The following is a 19,828-nucleotide window of genomic DNA, read 5'->3' as shown; positions in this document are numbered from 1 at the left end:
TCACGTATAGGCCATGTTATCCCAGGGATTGGCTACCTGGTATTGAGAGAAGTTAGTTTTGTTCATTTCATACAGCAGTTTACCAGTGGTGCAAAGCATGCCCTGAGTTCACTAAGTTTCTCCCACTTCTCTGTATGAAAGTTATGTGGTATGAATCCATTTGAAATTTATCTTTGGCACGTGGTAAGGCTTTGCCAGGTCACATCACCAAGACACGTTCGTGCTCTCATTTGTGCTGCCAAACATTATCCTTGCCTTCATACTTCCTCTTGCAAATATTGTGGCAGATGTGATACACACGGGCGCCTCCTGCTCGGGCAGCTTGCGCTGCCCTTGTGCTGGACCCAGCAGGTAGTCCTCCAGCCACATGCGCACCCTGCGGGACCGTCCCAGCTTTGCTCTAGCGCTGGTTCGTGCCAGCAGCCAGGCTGGCTGGTGTACAGCGTCGAAGGCTACTGGAGGCTGTCAGATATCAGCGAGGGAGGGTGTTTATTGCGGTGATGTCTGTAAGTCCTTCCACTCCCGTTTTACCAGGTTACATCCTATTACATAATTAAATGCTGTGTGTTTGTCATTCCCAAAGGGCTTCTGTCTCATTCAATGAGCATTAAAGATGATGGTTATTGGCACAGACAGCTGGTAATTTTTTCGTTTTTATCATTCAGTGTGGCCCTGATTTTTGTATTAGCAATGGGATTATTACTTTCCATTTAGTAATTTTCTTATTGTTCTGTGTTCTTATTGTAGTACTATTTGGACATCCTTTGAATCTTAAATTTATTCTTGTATGTTTAAATTTATTCTGCTGCACATCAAGAAGGACACAGTCTTGCTTCCCTTTTATGATGAACTACTGTTACATAGGCAGATTACAAAAAAAAAAATCCAATCCAGAAAACAAACTTTCAGAAGTATGTATTAAATACATATTTGTGCACTCAAATGTAGACAAAAACATAGGCCCAGATGACAGGCTCCTGTTCTCTCCTGCAGTCAATGCAATTCACTTAGCTACCTCTCTTAATCTGAATGTGGGTATATGAAGTTTAATAAGAGTCTTCCAGGCACAAAGCTTCTTGCAGGATCTGTGTATGTGTGTATCCAGTAGTACCTTTACTCTGTTCTTCTGGAGAAGATCCTGTTTTCAGCTTTTAGCCTGCTTCATCTGGAATCACCTAATTGCCATCTCCCAGAAACCAGGAATATATGCTGACCGTGAGGACCTTGGAGGTATTTTTTTTTCCCAATTGCACAGTATTGTAGCTTTCCATATTCCTAGATTGTCAATGCAGGAAGGGATTGGGGGCCAGCTACTGTGGAGCCTTTGCTGCAGACAGGAATTAGGCACTTCAGACCACGTAGGAGACACAGACCCGTTTGACCCTGCAGGCACCTCCACTTTGGTCTGCAGAGTTCCTGAAGTGCTTGCAAAAATCCTTTGCAATTGTTGATGTACTGAGAAGGTTCAGAGTCCAAGCCTTTAGCGATTTGAGAGGTAGGCAGAGGGACACACGCAGGGTTGCAAGAGAACCTGGTTTGCCAGGGTGGCTTATCTTCAGGGTAGTTGAAAAGACGGACATGGTAGCGTTACCCACCTTTTCCATTACTGCCTGGGGTGAGAGCATTCACCAGGGTAGCAGGAGAATAACGTTCTTGTCCAGCCCTATCCTCGGGAAGGGATTTTGTCTCCATCTCTCTCTCTGGAGGAAAATGCCAAACCATAGGCCATGCTTGGATGGGCACACTCTTATCTTGTCAGTCTGTGCAGCAAAGAATGAAGGATTTATAGGGGTGGAGAGAGAGCCTGCAAGGGGTGCAAGCCTGAGTAGTTCACACTGTAATAAAGTCACTGTCTTAAGAGGGGTGGAGGGGGATTTCCTGTTTTCTGGTCTCTGCTACAAGAAATACTTTTACATGAGTCATTAGATAAAAAGGCGTAATAGAACTGAGAACAGGGAGTGGACTGCAGTAGGCTGTCCCACTCCCTCCAACTACACACTCAAGTTATTCATGTTGCCATTAGAAATGTCAAAGCTATTAAGAAATGTTGCTGTGTATTTCAATGTGCTGACACCCTAAAGGATTTTCAGCTTGGCAAAAATGCCAGTAGGGGAAACGTGGGCCCAAAAGGCTTTCTTGGCATAAATAAACAAATGATTATTATAACTCCTCCCCCCCCCCACCAGAAGAGGCTATTTTTGAATGTGGAGATTGAACAGAAGTAACCCTGGGTTAACTTGATTGTTTGAACTGTCTAGCCCAAGTGAAAGGGTTGTGTCAGTGGCAGGGTTGTTGGTAATCCACCTGCAAGGCCAAGTTGTACATGTGAATATTAATAACTACACTTGATGATTAATAATAGCAGTGATTATGGTATAATACTGATACGTTGATAATTATGAATAATATTGATAATAAGAAAGAATCGAGTAAGAGCTGATGAGATTTTGATACGCATGTAAACACATGAATTGTGTAGCCACTAAGAACTCACCTGCTGAGCGTACTAATCAATAACTAATTGAAACAGTTGGGAAGTGTTTGGAAATGAATATGTAGGGTAGCTAAAGGTATATTTTAAAGCTTGGCTTAAGGGCTTCAGGCTTTTTGCAGAGTGACTTTACTATGCTCAGGCACGTCATTTTTGCCAGAGTGCTTTAATGATGTCAACGGAGCTGTGAGTACAGAAATGGATAATGAACAGCTAGCAAGGCTTTTTTTTGGCTGGGTTTCTTGCATCTAGGGTAAAAGAGGACTAACCTCTGTCTCAGATCTTGCTGGAACAAGCCAGCAAATGCTGAGAGCATCCTTTGGAAATAGTAGAATTGCTTGGCCTGCTGCCTTCTGCCAGATGATGCTACTTAGTTTTAGTGTGTCATACATGAAACCAACCCCAACAATTACAAAATCTCACAGTAACATCCAGGGCTGAGCAAGAGAGACAGGAGCCTACATGCCAGAATTTCTATGCTAAAGGGAGGAAGATCTGAATATTATTCTCCTACCTCATGACAAGAGACCATTTGGATACTAGCAATAGTCATGAGGTCTCATTTGTGCAGGCTGGCACTAATCCATTCAGTACAAAACACATTGAAAAAGGCCCCTGGTAGAGGTAGTGAAGAACCAGGTCCTATTAGCAAGCCCACGCTGCCTGCCTGCTGAGTGCCTTCACACAAGGTCAAGTGGCAGCACTAGGATGGGATGTCCTCTCTCGTGGAGATATGACATTTGGCCCTGCCTTTGGCACACCCATCGGCTTTTTCCCGTAGAAAAATGTAAAAATATAGTGTTTCTAAAGAGGAAGCATTGGGAGCAGGTAGTCCTTTGCTTCGTCAACGTGCGTGGGACCTCCCTTGTAAGACCGTCTCAGATGGAGAGCGTTCAAAGCTGCGGTTTCCCAGGAAAGCATCCTTGTCACCAGAACATCAGTCAGGACAACAGCCTTCTCGCATCTCTGCTGCTAAAACGCATCCACTGTAAAAGAAAATCCGAGGTTGCGGGGAGCAGCAAGGTTATGGGGAGGAGTCATTTGACTCCAGGACTCTCTATGCTGTTTGCACTGTACTTCGCTCTTGCTAAGTAAAAAGCGTAAAACCCCGTCACCCCCCTTTAGCATACCTAGAGGGTGTCTCTCCTTGCTGACCACCTCAAGCGCCCAGGCTCTTTGCTCCTCCCTGACGGGCAGCGTGGGCTCGGCAGGCAGAGGAGCCCATCTGTGGAGGCAGCAGCAGGGGCCAGCCTTGTCAGGGCACGTGTGGGACCAGAGACAAGGGGAGGAAATGCAGGACACAGGCAAAGTGTTTTGCAGACTGATTTGTGCTGATTCACACACTCGAAATGCTGAAGCGCGTTTCCGTACCTGCACTCGAGCGGTAACGGATTCTGGACCTTTTTTCTGCCTTCAGCCACTTGCTGGTGTTGTGGGTGCAGCTACAGGGCACTGGTGCCTTAGGGCTGGAAGCTGTTTAACCTGAGTAGCTTCAGTGACGAATGTGCTCCGGCTGTTACTGAACCTGGAGCACGGGTTGGTGCCTGCAAAGGCATCCATCCTCTTTTCCCCCGTGTAACCCGCAAAACCAGATATTCTGCTCTCCAGTTATGCAGTCCCATGGTATTACTGTATATCCACAAAGGACTGTAGCCGTAGGCCTTGCAGGAGGGAAGTCTGACGCAGTCCAGTCAAGGCTTTTTCTGTGTTGGCTGTTTCCAGTTGTCTTTCAGCAGGTACGCATCCTTTGGCTCCTGGCCCCTTGCTCTCCTGCTTATCTGGTTCTCCCCCCTTACATTTTTCCTCTGCTCTGCTCCTATTCTGGCTCATGTTTAGTGCTCCCTCCTCTTCCCCCCGTCTAACCCCACTGTACATGCTCCATGGCGTAGGAAGTAGTAGAGATTTCAGCTGGAGTTTGGGGGCAACTCTTGGAAGCAGCCTTGTTGCTCCACCTTCCCCCTTGCCCTTTTCGCATCTTTCTATGTCAGAGTCTGAATCCTGCAGATCAACAGCATTGCTACAATGCAGCAGGGCAAGAATTCTCCCTAGTTATCCATACATTAGCGGAAATACAGATTAAAAGCTAGCCTGGCATCTGTGGCCGTGGAGGCTCTACAGGCAGGTGCCCGGCACACCCGCGGCTGCAGGTACCGCATCCGAGAACCGCATCCCATGGGGATATGTGGCACTCCTCTTTCTTTGGAGGAAAATCCAAGCACTCTCAGCAGTGAGAAGGCTCAGTCCAGCAGGGTTACCAAGGTGGATTTTGTGCTACACCTAGAAGCTTTCAAAACTGCGTGCTAGCTTTGGCTAGCCCAGCCTGGCTTCATCCCCCTGTGAGAGGATTTTGCCCTAAATGATTTCATCTATTTCTGCAGCTACAGCATGCACTTTTATGTGGAAGCAAACTGTTTACTTATTTGCTTTTAATTATTTATGGTAATGAAATAGCACCCATATCTCAAAATTTTCCACAAAAATGAATACTCTTGTAGTTCAGATCTGTGGCCATGAAAAAAAACACAGTTCCCCACTGTTGCTTATACTGTTTATTTGTTTTTAACTTCAAAACACAGGTGATTTTCTCAAAACAAATAGAGTAATGGGGGAAATGAAGGCATGCTCTCTTTGTAACTTTCCCAAGAAACACATCTGGAAAAGCATACTTTTGCAAAACAACTACATTTTAGCACACCCAGACAGTGAGATGCCAAAAGGTCATAAATAGCAGTGAGGTTAGCAACCAATGTTGTTGGGGTTTTTTTCTTCTTTTTTTCCCCTTGTTTAACTTGCAAACTGCACTAAATGAACCCACAATTTCCATGGCTAATACAGAGACATTTTTACAGCAGTCTCTGAGTATGCAGTTAATTTCCAAGATGGGGAATTATGAAGATATACCTCCTTCCTCACTTTGATTCTGTAAAATAAATGTGGTGGAATAATTGGATATTATAACATCTGATAGTCTTGCTACTGATTTAAGCCTACAGGTGAGCTATTTAAATCACTATCCTTAATTGCTCCTTAGTTACGTTTAGCTAAAAGTCATTTTTTACCCATAGGCAGGTACAAAAACTTTCTTTAGAAGCAGCAGTGAAGTGTTGGATTATATTTTGTAAATAGCTGTGATGCCACACTTCATCAGTACTCTTAAAACCTTAGCGTCGGTTTTGGTTTCATTGCCTGTACAACATCTCTTGCTCCACCTTAATAGTCAGGTAGAAAAACAACCAGTTTGGAGACAGATCAATAAAATTAAAGGCCAGCTTTCCTGAATCTGAATGTTACAGCCAGGTCCTGCTCACTGGGAAGGTAAGAGAAGGTGGAAATAATTCTGCAGACCAACGAGGAAAAGTATGAAGCCACTGTTCAGGCTACAGTGAGTAGAAAATGCCAAGATCTACAACTGCTCGCAGCTGCATAGACACACACAGAGTCAGGCACGGATGATCAGACACACACCCATGCACGCACAGGGCCCGGGAGCCCCACGGCGGGCACGCCTCGGCGCCCCGCAAGGAGCACACGGCTTTGCCTACCAGCTTGCAGCCGCTGAAGCTGCAGGAGCTCCACAGCAATCTCAGCAGGGCCCATCTTCTCCTACAGCCTGGGCTGTGCAGCACCACAAAGCTAAAACAATCCTCTGTGGCTGGGACTGTTGAAGAGCAAAAAATATATTTGGAAATGCAATCTCCTAATTAATAACATTTGGATAGGAACATATTAGTTATTTTTGCTAGCTAATGCCTGCTCTTCACAAGTCAGTCTTCCTTTTCCTGCATGCATGTGAAAATTGGATGTTTCTGGCACTGGGTGTGCTGCCCACATTGTAATGTGCTTCATAGCTTTTTGTACCTACATAGAAGGAAAATATCACTTTACCATCTGATTTGCTTGAGTTGTATAGTCATCAGTGCTATAGCAAGAAACAGATGGACTGGGAATTAGGAAATCACTCAAGCGCTGATCTGAAGAGGGTCTTCCTGAACACAGAGTGGGTGCATGTGTTAAGTGGCCACAAAACTTACAGTCTGTCACATTCAATGTCAGGGTTATTAGACGGTGTATTGAGAATACCAAAATACACTTCCCTGTTTGCTGGAGGTGGGGTATTGGTTGGACTTCCCACCCCAGAATCAGGGCTTGGTGCAGGGTGCATTTCTCCTGCGTACTTTTCTTCTTTCTGAGAAGGCTCTTGTTGTTTGTGCTTGAGGTTTTTGAAACGTTTGAGCTTCACGGGGTCCTTGACTTCCTTGGCACAATGGAACAAGATGAAGATGTCCCTCCGAAATTTGGAGCTCATTCCAAAGTAGATAATGGGATTGTAGAAGCTGGCAGACTTAGCAAACAAACTGGCAAGGATGCTGGTAAGATTGGGCACAGGGTGACCATAGGCAGACCATATAGAGATGACAGCATATGGTGACCACGCAATAATGAAGGCTGTGCAAATGACAATAGAAACCTAAAAGACAGAAGAAGAATAGTCTTAAACCTATTCTGGAAGACTACATCAGGGAAGCAATACGCTGGGAATAGTAGCTTGGACACGTGGCTGGAAGGAAAACATTCAGGTTGTCCTGAGGGTACAGCTCACAGGAGAGTACAGGCAAGCAACAGGTTAGCTTTGATGGAGCCAGGCAGACCTAGAAGCTATATATCTAATTTTGGCATGGTGGTGTGCTTAAGCAATGCCTCATCTAATGGAATGAAAATAGCTACAGTCCCCTATATGTTTATATGAATTAGGAGGGGTTTGGGTACACTTAAGTCAACGGTAAGTAAATGGAAAGCTCCACTGTAACTTCTGTGTATGCTCAGAAGTAATGTAACTTCTGAAAGAAAAGAGCATATGCCAAACCAAACTTTTGTTTTTGTGCGGTATAACCCACTCCAATTACATTTAGATTATTTTTCATATGTGATGTAGCACCAATATTTTAGCCAACTGTCGGGGTAGGAGTTTTAAACAATCCTCATATTCTTCACTGAGTTCAGACTCTGTTGCTAGAGATTGTAGAGAAATGAAATGCAACTGATTCGTTTTGTTCTCTTCTGTTCTAGTTGGGACCAATTTTTGGAAAGACAGGTTTCATTGAGATAAATCCCACCCAACATGAAACCCAAACTCACCCTGGTGACATCCCGCTCCATTCTCCTCTGTCTGTCTGTGGGATCACCCAGTCCTGTTAATGCATGGCTTAGCTTGACAGTATTGATAATTGACACATACGAGAAGACCATGACTGTTACAGGTAGGAAAAAACAGCAGATAAAAATGGAGACAATGTAGGACTTGTAGATTGTAGAGAAGTTGGCTTTTGCCCAGTCTATCTCACATGTGCCATACATGCGATCTGGAAAGCAAAAATAAGTTGGTTAGCATTTTTAGAACAGTTATCTGCTTTTGAGCGATTATTTTAGCAGTTCAAATGCTGTATTTTTCTTCTTTTAAGCACTAAAGAATGGATTGATCTTTCTGACTTAATGAGCCGTGACATAATTTCCTACATAAACAATTTTTCAAGGCCAGTTAAACCTTAACAAGTTTTAATGCGTATTATCCAGTCTATGTCCAGTCTAGATTTCCCATGTAAATCCATAATGCACAAACTGTTGTTTCAGAATAGGAAGTTGTGATACTTTATTAGAAATAAAAAAAAGGGGTATTCATTCAGTAGGTTTGATATTTTTGAGTGTTTTCTACTCTTATTTGTCATAATCTTCTACATAGTAACTTCCTAAGGTGAGCACCGTAACAGCATAACAAGCAATTGCAAAGAGACAATATGCCAAAAGTCACTACTTACATAGCAAAGTAGGAAATAAAAATATTGAGGGTTTTTTAATAGAAACAAAAAGGCAATGAAATTTTTACTGTGGCGAGAGCCATGAAAGCAAATTGATACAGCTAAGGATAAAGATTATGGGAAGATGAAACAAATAAATAGTTAGAAGGGTAGGAGACCTTTTGCTAAATGGGAAGCATACAGTTCTGCAACTACAAAGGAGCTGCAGGCTCTTAAAAATGAAGTTAGGCAGATTGCAGGATCTGCAGCTAGTGGGATTTACAAAAGGACACTAGCTGATCAGGTACTTAAAGGAAAGGCAGTGGGAATAAGGTGCAGTCTCTGCTTAAATACTTTTATGAAAAACAGTTGACTTCTTTAGACCCTCTGATGTGTTTGCAAATGTGTCCTAATATAAAACTTGACTTTGATAGCATTAGAGGTTTTCTACAGGTTGTGAATTGTTGATTTTTCTTCTTAAGTGGAAAAAGCTGTTTTTTCTGACAGCTATGGCAACAAATTGAATTATAAATAAATGAAGCATGAACCAAAATTATGTAAGTCAAGTATTAACAAGTCCTGGAGATACAATACAGGTGAAGCCTGCATGATTTAGCAACAGATCTCTCCCTGACATCCAGTGATAATTCTGAAGAAAAAAAAAAATCCCTTAATTCCTCACAGGTGATAGGAGGGTTAGACAGGATGAATTAAAGGAGCAAAAGATTAAAATCTTTTTTATGATTCTCATCAAAAAGAGCTCAGTATTTTTAAAACCAAAAGCTCTAGGTGTTGCTGTATGGATGTGTTCAGTAATAGAAATAGATTTTTGGCTCCTTTGCCTTTTTCATCAGTAGACCCCAAGATTCAAAAAGACAGCCATAAAATCTGGCTTAATTCCAGGTTTCTGGTTTGTGAAAACTTTTGACTGAAAAAAGAAAGCAGCCTCCAGATGACATGAAAAGAAAATCCTGCAGATTTTCTGCGAGTCAGAATTCAGAACTGTGTTTCCCCGCTCTGCAGAGACACTGGCAGGTGGCATTTCCAAAAATCAGCGGGGTCCTGGGGACCCCTGCAGCTGCTGTGTAGAAGTGAGAGGTCTGAGGCGGCCAGGTGTTATGTGCTGTGGTCTGCCGGCACCCGCTGCCTGCTCCGCTGCCTGCTGCCAGACTCGCCATTGCTGAGCTCCCACATCTCCGTGGGTGCCCTCAATGGAAATCTGTTTAGAGCCAGATAGCCCAGGAACCTGAAACCGCTGTGATTCTCAGTAGGGAAACGTGCTCCTAGAAGTGGTCTTGAAGACCACTGTCAAGGAATTGAATCCAAAGTACAAACAGGATCCATGGGGGCACTTGGATGCCCTGACAAGGCAGTGATGCCCAGGAAGTCCCTGGCTCCAGTTTAAGGCCAAAAAGGCACAGCAGAAATCCTTCTACAAATGAAAAACTAATATGATTAGTGTAAAAAACAAACACAGATCAGCAGAAGGTACGCAGAAAATGATCAGTCCGAACCCCCCAAGTTTATGACATATCCGGAGTGCAAAAACATGACATAAAATCAGAACAGTCTAATAAACAGTTTGGTTTTGTCTCAGACAAAAGATCCATTGAGCCTAGTATCCTGGTAACATTTTGGTTTGGGAAGGATAGAAGATCTAACCAATCGTAGAAATGGATGCTTTTCTCACACCCATACTTCAAGGGTCCAGAGATACTTCAAAGCTTATGTATTTAATAAGTAAGAGGATATAGTCACATAGCTGCTTTAATAAGTCTTCATAGATTTCATGACTTCTCAAAGGATGCAGATACCTACAGGATCCAGGCAGAAAATTGCTGGACAATTTCCGTCACATGATTTCAGTTGCTAGGACTCCTGTATCATTACCGTTTGTTCCTAGAGATTTGTTTCGTCGAATTTTTAGAGACTTAATGTGAGACAGTTTCTCCAACTTTTCCCCATGAAGAAATTTTCTGGTGTGGGACTATCCCTTAGCCTTTGAATTACTTCAGTGTTCACTATTCAAAATTTTTCCTTTTTTAACCCCTCCTTTTTTGCCATGGCCTTATCTTGCACCCTAATCACTTCTTGGACTGACAAACTTTCTGACATCTTTTTCTTCTTCTGCTATGTTAGTTTTCATATTTTTAACAAACTGTTTCACCAAATCTTTCTTTCTGGCTTGTCTTATTAGAGTTTCAAGTTTAACTTGCTGGAACTTGTGTTCTTTTCTAGCTTCCTAATCTCGACTGTTTTTGAAGGATGTCTTTTGAAGGTTTCCTTTATCTCATTGCTTAACCATGCCAAATATTTCTGGCCTCTCTTTTTTCATAGGTAATATGCACTTGGTCCAAGTCTTTCCTGTGATATCTTAAAAAAAAATCTCTTTATAGCTGATACCAAAGCAGGCAACGCTCTGCGCGTACGTCATGCATGATGAATGATTTTCTCAGTTCCACTGATGATCGGTCTAGTTTATCACAAACAGCAAGAAAGAAAGGTAAGTATCTTTGTTCGGTTAAGTGGAGACATGCCAAATAAGTACAACTGAAAGATACCTGTTACCTGTATAACTGCCCCAGCCAAGTAATGGAGCTGCTGACCAGAAGAAAGCTGCTATCCAAATGAGAACCAGAGCCACCGTCATACTGCTGTTGCTGATGCAGTGACCTGCAACGGCATGGTTTAGTCAGAAAATAATATCCAGAAAGGCAAACGTATCTCTGAAATCTAAATGCACTCCTATACCAACAGCTAATAAGGAAAATACAGCTATTCAAGAAATATTAAGACAAGAAAAATACATATTCATAAGAAAAGCTTAAATTTGAAAGCATGTCAGGCTTGTGTTCAAGACCGTTTATGAACAGTGGAAATGAATGGCTTTTAAGCAGGAGACAATGTGTTTGCTGAGCACTGCAGAATTGCCGAATTCTACGTTAGACAATTTTGCAATTTTCTACATTTTGCAATTTTGTAAAAAGCAGGAAACAGTTAGTTGTATGTTAACTTTTACATAGAAACAAACAAGATAAGTCTAAATTAGGAGGATTTTCTTATTCACTTCAAGGTTTTCCCTGTTAAAAAGGAGAAAATACATTAGATGCTCAAACTACATTAGCCATTCAATACAAATTATTTAATCTGTCCTGCTGTTGCCATACATTGTGGATATTTCTTCATTTACGTGGGAAATATTTATGCATCCACCAATCTCTGTTCCTTAACATTTCTGTGAAGTTATGCTGGGTACTTGCTCAGATTTCCTCAAGAGGCAAACACAAATTATGCACACCCTCAGATGAACATCTGATACAGCTTTGCAAAAGAGAAACGTGGGTTTTAAATATGACTTCATAATATGCAATGAGTGCAGGATGTAGAATACATCACAGCCAAATTCTAGCAGCTCCGACAGCAGTTTGTGTTGAAAATTAACTTCAACGAGTCCATCATTACAACAAACTGCACAAGAACTTCCTGGAAAAAAGACCTCCCTGCAGAAGTTCTTTTCACAGCTAATACTACTCATGCTCTTAGAGAGAAAAACTCATATGATGCATCCAGTGGATTTATGCATGCTTTACCTGCGGACATTAATAGGTTCCTGCCTGAAAGATGGTGCAAGCCAGTCATAACAAAGGCATGAAAATTGATAATACATTATCTAAGGATGGGTGAAAGGAAGACTAAGGAGAATTTATGGAATGTGTAGGTATAACGAAGAGAGATTACATAAGGCTCTCAGTGGAAGTCAAAGTTTTCAGCAGGCAGGAGGTCCAGGATGAATGGTAAGGAAAGGTTTCTACTGATCCCGTGAAAGGGAGTGCCTGGGGTGAGTGTGGTGATGCAAAGAGGCATAAAGGGAAAGGGGTAGATGACAGCATGTTTATATAGACTTGCTGATGAGGGCTTCACAGGGCAGGCAGGTGTAAAGGATTTCAGACCAGATTTGTACAGTGGGACACTTGTATGCCTTTACAGAGGCATTTATACCAAAGGTTAATAAAAAATGCAATTCAAAAAACCAGAAAGAGAGTGGTTAGTAACAGGTTTCTAGCACTGCAGAGAGTAATGAACAGTGGCTGTTTGAGATATTCAGGTTACAGATCAACAGGGCACTAGAGAAGGAAGAAGTGTGAGTGCGAGGCTGTGGTGATGATGCTTTGCAGATCTGGGAGACAGGGACCGTCCGGGCAGAGTCGGGACATGGTCAGTCCTGGGGATGGTAGGAGTAATTTTCATCTCCCGTGGTGTGAAACTGCCCACCGAGGGGAGGCCGGAGAGGCACGTGGGGATGGCAGGCTGCGCAGTGCTACAAAAGCTGGAGGCAAGGTGTGCAATCTGTATGTTCCCGGCACCGTCTAAAGCAGTCCATGATGCCTGCTGTGCACAAACCCTGGCAAAACACCCTGAAGAGTGAAAATGCTTGTATGTAGGGCAGCCTTCTGAACCAAGGATCTTATCAACGACTGGAAACTTCCTTAACATCATCTCATAGAACATGAAATCCGTTGCTTACAGTGACATCCAGACAATGATGTACGTATCACTTAGGAGTCATTTAAGTTGCATTTTGGAGAATACAGAGGGTCAGCAGGACCTGTGGTATCTTTGGCACAAGGGTGAATTTAACCCATGGTGACCAAAGTGTACTAGTAATAATTTGGCTCTTATTGGGGCTAACCCTGAAGGATTCTATGCAAACATGTTTGTAATGTAAATGACTGCGTTATGTTCTGGTTTCCAATGCATCAAATTTATATTTGATATAGCCTGTGACTGAAAGAAATGCAGATTTGCACCAGGTTCAATGAAAGCAGAACTGGACTTGCCTTTATTCCTTACCTCTCTCTGGATGGCAGCCCTTGATGTAGCGAGTCACACTGATTACTGTAAGGGTATTAATGCTAGCCAGGCCAAAAAGCAGCGTCAGGAAGCCATCAACCTGAAAAACAAAGCAGTGTAGGATGTTCTTTTACTGCAGAGAGCTGAAGGGGAAAAGTACCACAGGGATTGCTCCTGTCTTTTTCATGTTAATGGTCTTGAAAGTTTTTCCAGAAACCCTACTAGCAGGGAAAGATAAAATGTCAGGTGCAGTTATCTTCTCTAGGATCAGTGAGCAAGTAAATGTTCAAAAATTATATAAGTGCTGTCATGTACATAAAAAACCCAAGCAAACAAACACACCCTTACATCTATGCTTCCCTGAAATGACTTGCCAAATGAAGGAGAAAAAGATTGAACTGAGAAGAAAAGCCCTAAATAGGCAAAAATGCACTGGATGCAGCTGCCCTGCTTAGGCAGAACAAACATGCAAACTGAACCCATGAAATTTAAGCCAAAGAGGGAAGAACGTAGGAGGTAATGGGCTTGGCCGAGTGAGAAAAGCTTTTTAAAAAATTAAATAAAAGCTAAATCATTCCAATAGACTGAGTCTCAGTGTTGGTGCTACTGAGTGCCTGCTATTTGAGCTCTGATCCTCACCACCGCTGACTGATGCAGGCAGAGCTGTACGGCTGTATAGGCTCCCACTGTCTCAGCCATACACGCACAGGACGGTTACAACTCTGCTAGCTTCACTTATGGATATAGGAAGGAAGTTGCTGCTGACTGTAGTGAGATGGATGTAGCCATCTGCTAGGGAGCACTACATGACTGGGAAACGGTCCAGGCAAAACGCTGAAGGCAGTCCTATTTTTGAAAGCTTGCAATGATATACCAAACTGGCCAGAGCAGAGGAGCTCTTGGAGGTGCCAGTTTTACAGCGAGTGAAGCAGGAATATTAAGCGAGTGTCTCTGGACTGTAACTTGGCATTCAAGTGGTAAAATTATCGTCGGAAAGGCACATCATTATTCTACGGGAACAAACTCTGCCTTTGTGTGAATGGGCACAACTCCCGTGGAATTCAGTTTATCCCAGCACTGAATCTGGGGCTTTAATCCAGGCTTAAAGCTGAGACCATGGCAGATTGTATAAATTAAATTGGGTGAAGGGTTAGGAAAGGGCTGCTTCATCATTTCTTTCACTGGTGGTTTTTCTTCCTACCAATGTCCTTATATTGACTCTATATACTTCTTCATGCCAGCTTTTACAGACCCACCACATTTTAAATGCATGCAAGACTTGCTAGTACAACAATCTACATCCACCTGTGCTCCGCTTACAATCAGCTCATGCTTGGTGTATAAATGCAACCGTGTTTACACCAGAAAACAGACTTCCTGGGATGTCTCAGCTACTGCTAGAAGCTGCGCTTGGCCGAGTTTGGCCCGCTGTGTGCTGTGGAGATTGGTGAAATACCTGGATATGCAAACGTGCTCTGCATTTCATTAGCCTTATTGATGCAAACAGCTGCCACTTCTCCATTTGCTCTAACAGTGCTTCACAGATGCAGAAAACACCGTGGCCAAGGACTACTGAGAAACCAGGCTGCATAAGCTTAAGCAATTGCATTAGTTATTAGATTGGAAAGGAAGCAGTATTTCAGCAATGATGCAAATGAACGCTTCGAAATTAAGTCTAAAGAGCTATGAGATTGAATACTAAAGTAGTAGGGCAAGCTTCTTAGCGTGTATCATAACCCTCCTATGCTGAAACTGGTTGAGTTTTTCTGAAATACATCGGTGTGTGTTTTATCAGCTGCAGATGTGACCATTATTCTCGCACCCCCCTTCCCTGACATCAGACCAAAGAGAGAAAATTATATTAGGCGATCAGTTCAAACAGCCCTTGAGCACACTTCCAAGGGAGGAAAGTGGGTCTAAAAATACACTCTTGCCCTTTACCATTTAAGATGAAACTCTGTCACCATAAGAAAGAACAAGCCAAAATGTTTTCTTTGGAGTGGTGCCTTGCTAAAAACACGCAGTTTTACCTAAATCAACATAGTTCATAGGACCGAGCCATTGTCAGCGCCATGTCTCGTTTTCGTACTATTTCATAACAGCATTTCAGCAGATAAAAATACTGTCGCTTCTGCTAGTGTGGAGGCTATCATCAGAGATTTGACCAGGGCCACAGGGTTAGTACGTGGCTGAAGTGGCAGCAGTCTCCCGGGGCGGCTGTGCTAACTGCCCCCGTGCAGCCGCAGGCTCGGCGGTTTAGGAAGAGGTGACAGGGTGAAATGCCAAGGAGGAGAGGGAGCTCTGGGGATGACAAGAGTGCCGGGACGAAATGAATGAAGGCGGTCAATGAGGTGGCTCTCAAGCTGCAGAACGGCCCATACAGAGGCCGCGGCATCTGGAACATTAAAAGACGAGAGAGCATCCAACAGGGCTAGGGCTGCTTTGGGAGTAGGAGCCTCAAACCAGTATTGTCCCTGCCAAACTTCTGTTGGCGATGAGCCTGGCTATGCATATGCCATTTCCCAGCAAGTCTATCGATTCTGCAATACTTTTATATTGGTGTCACTTAGACATATGTCTTCAGAAGAAAATGAGGGATCTTACTCTAGCTGTAGCCAACCTACTTCAAGCATACACCTACTGGATATGGAAGAAAGATCTCTGCTACTTTTTCTGCTCCTGAACAGACAACACTGACTGTAGGTAGCAACCAAAGTGACTGCTTGGAACTCAAAGTAGTTAGCAACAGAAAAACTGCTTTAGCATAGTCCTGATTTCTATCAGCAGAGATATTAATATATGTAGGTAACGAAATTATATGATATTCTCAGTTTTCTGCATCTTTAAAGATATACGGAATGACAGCCAAGAAAATACTAGAATAGTAGATAATACTTAATTACTTTGGAAGATTGATGCTCTTCCCCTTTCCCAGTTCTGGTTTTCCTTTTCTTTTATCCTACGCCCCAGCCAGCTCCTTCCTTCCACAGTCATAATATTTCCTCCATTTTTGTGTAATGCAATTTCGTCCTTCCTATTATTAATTATGATCAAATAGCAGCAGTGTTAATAGGCAATTGTGAATTCTGACATAAACACGAAGTTGATTGCATGGTAATTTTGATCCACCAGCTTTCCTTTTTACCCATTAAGAAACAGGAGTAGATTAGCAGTTTTAAAAGCTTTTCTCTCAGTGCTATACCAATATCACTCCCTTGGCTATATAGATACTCACAGAACTTGCTCATTATCTTTATGTTGCCTGGAAGCTACGACACAACTGAAGAAAAGGCTGTGTTTTTTCTGCTTTGTACTTGTGCCTGATTTTAAATCTCACTAATGTTCTTGGTGTACTATTTACAACCCACAATACATAAAGCTCCTACTGCATGCAAATTTGTTTCTTAAGCTTTGCTTCAACACGGGGAGAGTCAGGAATCCCCATTGCACTATCAAATTTTTAGCTACGAGCTTGGGTGTGCCCCACTTTTACTACCTTTAATACTTATGCATGCCTACTGAATTCAGAAGGGTTGTCTTCATTTAAAGCAGAGTAAAATACAACTTGTTGTTCTTATTATTGGATTAATCAAGGTTTAATGGCACAAAAGCAGATTGCCAAAATAGCTATTACATTTCAATGCAGGCTGGAACACTGATCCCACCAGCCAGAAAGGCTGCATCGCTCCCTCCTCTGGCCAACTGGTGAATCTGTTGCAGTTTCCTGAAGTCCATTTGGTTCCCTTCACAACCACTTTCTCTTCTATTAAATACGAGATAATGAATATGTAAAGAAAAAGATAAACTTTAAAGAGGGATTATTGTCCACAGCATATATTTCAAGTCATCACTCTCTCAGAATATTTTTTTAAATACAGTTCAGATTACTCCAAGTTCATAAATAGATAAAGGCAATAAACCTCCTTCAACCTCAAGAGACGAAAAGCACCTAAATCAGTATTTAAGAAATAAATTTAGAAAAACAGTTGTAGGTACTTTTGAATAGAGTATGTTTTAAAATTTAAAAAGTTCTTAAAGTTTGCAGTAAGTGAGAAAATATTCCACTCGAGTTTGATGACAACATAATTCTCCCCTCCAGTATATCATAGTATCATAATTCTCATCTCCAATATATCAATACTGTGTCAACCAGACTGTAGTAACTCTTCTGTCAAATGGAAGAACTACTATGGTTCGTAATCAAAATCAGTCTTCACAGGAGACTACTTGAAATCCCAATGCATAGTATTCCTAAAGCACTCAAATTGTTTCTTTAAGATTTACTACAATACAGGAAGGGAAAGAGACTGATCATTTACTGGTTTCCACAATGTCTTTTGCTCATGCGACATCACTCTGCTATGGTTGCGTTCTGCCTTGTAAAATGTCTCAGCAGGCTTCAAGGGTAGCTATTCTTAGAGGTGATTGCATTAACCCAAGCCATTATAGGTCTCTGAGACAAGCAGCACTTCATTTACTAATAAACAACGAGAACTGATATGCTACAGGATTAGAGAGTTTAAACCTTTAAGTGAGAGCATCAGACAGTCAGTATTTTGCATTCACCGAGTAATTAAACCTTTCTGTTGATAGCATATATTTTAAAGATAGGAAAAATATGAATGCAATATTTAGGCTATACAGTTATGTGTACAGATATGTAATTATACTAACTATACTATATAGTTAAATGTACATTTAGTGCCAGCTATTAAAATATGCAGGTCAGGTTTTGGCTTTAATAACGTTAGGAAATCCAGCATAAATCCACTTGTTTGCTTGTAGTTATTTTAGGTTTATATACTGGGTTAATCAAATGAGATTCAACGTATACTTACTTTGGGCTGACTTTTAGCTATCAGAGTTGCAGCTCTCTCAGCTCACAATTTATACTCCTCATAGTACATGTCCCTATCAACGAGCACAGTTATGAATGTGACAACCCCGCCAAGTGCGCATCGTTTAACAAATAGACAGAAATTTATTTCAGAATTTCCTTACACAGCCTCATCAGATTATAATCTTACTTCAAGTACTCCATCTCCACATGCTTGGGAGCACCTGCTTTCTAGCTCTGGGTTGATGCCGTGGGACCATGGCAGGTTTCACGTCTGTCTCATCCACCCATGAAGAAGGAATGGAGAGGAAGCAACCAAGCATGTAGCTCATACCACCCGATGAACCAGATACAGTGGAAAGATTCCCATCTTCACGTTAAATGCTGTATTGCCATTGTCTTTCTGTGAATTACTGTACAGGGAAATTAAGAAGCACTAGATGGGAAACTCTAGCATTGCCCTCTGGGAACATCTGTGCTACACTGTGTAAAACTTTTTTCAGTGGGTATGAGCCAAAACTCCACTCCAGTGAAGTTAATTCAGAGCCTATTGTTTACTGCTAGCAGCACCATTAATATAAACAAATACACAGACAGATAAAAGAAGAAAACAGCCTGACGAGTCACCCATCTCGTCTTTACATTTCCACAGAGAGCAAGGCTTGGCTTTGTGGCCTGTGGTGATCCTACCCCGATAAGTGAGATCCATTAACATCAGATTAAAGTCACGCTTTTGTTTTCAAAGTAAAGAAGTACTATCTTTGCCTTTTCAGAATATCATGGTAAATGTTTCTGGAGGCTTACACGTCTCAAGGTAAGCAGAGGTCCCACAGACCGTTCACAGGCTCTGCCAGGACAGCCCAGAGATTACAAGTGACCCTCCACATTCTCCAAAGTACAATCATCTGTGCTGTTTCCCAGCAAGAAGGAATCTGCTTGTGTAGCCAGCATCGGGTTAATACAAGGCCATCTCTCATTGCTGGCTGAATGCCCACCAGTGGAGTTATTCTTCTGCTCATAAAGCTCCTAGGCACAAGGCAGGGCAGGTTAGTGATGGTACCAGTTCAGCCATTAAGTGGCCAAGACAAGAACATGCTATGTCCCTGAAAGCCTGAAAAAGTTGCATGGCTGCTAGGAGATCTCCTTTTAGGTTGATACTCTTGACTCCTCTGGATCCTGTACCAAAATAACCGGAGAAACAGAAGATAACTGATTTATCCCAAGAAAACGCTTATAGTCCTAAATGGGTATGGATTGTAAGGGTCTTCACATCACAACTGTGTATGATAAGCTGGACCTGACAGCTCCTAGCAGGAGAGTCACATGCATTGCCAAGGAGTCCTAGTAGCCCAGGGAGAGCCTGGAAGGAAGTGTAAAAGATACAGGTTATTCTTGGCCTTAAAGAGCTATCTGGAAAGCCACCAGGTGCAATGTCCCTTCTGCAGGGACAGTGGTGTGGAAATACTGGATGTCGTGTCATATACAGCCATTGCAAGCAATGGTCATCTTGTCATTGATTCAGTCAGGACAGCATCAGGGTCAAGACCCAAAAAGGAATTGCTTCCTACACGCTAGCGGTGTGCTGACTTAATGGAATATATATTTCTGAAATAGAGGATAAATAAATGTGAGTATCTTAAAAAAATTTAAGATACTCACAGGTATTATCAGAGTGATTTTTAAGGTTCATATAAAATTTTGCTTAAAAGTCTGTGAGAGGATGTGGCACACTAGGAGGAACCAGAAGAACATGAATTGTTCAGCCCCGTGGTGAGATCTTGAACGATGAAGGTAAGCGATGGACAGCATTTTTTGAGCAAAGACATTTAATCTCTCAGAAACACACATCAGCACAGA

At 42.3% G+C, this 19,828-nt stretch overlaps 1 protein-coding gene across 1 annotated transcript in view; it reads right to left on the bottom strand.

The window, feature by feature from the left end:
• Nucleotides 1-5,054: 5,054 nt before the first annotated feature.
• LOC142407774 (visual pigment-like receptor peropsin) overlaps nucleotides 5,055-19,828 on the bottom strand; it is a 32,795-nt gene continuing 18,021 nt past the window's right edge. Inside the window, exons 3-6 of the mRNA XM_075497400.1 lie at nucleotides 13,135-13,234; nucleotides 10,852-10,956; nucleotides 7,628-7,851; nucleotides 5,055-6,959 (exon numbers count right to left, since the gene is read on the bottom strand). Of these exons, the coding sequence (XP_075353515.1) occupies nucleotides 6,519-6,959; nucleotides 7,628-7,851; nucleotides 10,852-10,956; nucleotides 13,135-13,234 (870 nt within the window). The 3' untranslated portion in view covers nucleotides 5,055-6,518. The remainder of the gene's footprint in view (nucleotides 6,960-7,627; nucleotides 7,852-10,851; nucleotides 10,957-13,134; nucleotides 13,235-19,828) is intronic.

The sequence above is a fragment of the Mycteria americana genome, chromosome 3, assembly GCF_035582795.1.
Source record: "Mycteria americana isolate JAX WOST 10 ecotype Jacksonville Zoo and Gardens chromosome 3, USCA_MyAme_1.0, whole genome shotgun sequence".
NCBI classification, from domain to species: Eukaryota; Metazoa; Chordata; class Aves; order Ciconiiformes; family Ciconiidae; genus Mycteria; species Mycteria americana.
Note: the sequence above shows the minus strand (reverse complement) of the source record. Positions and strands in the feature narration are given on the sequence as shown.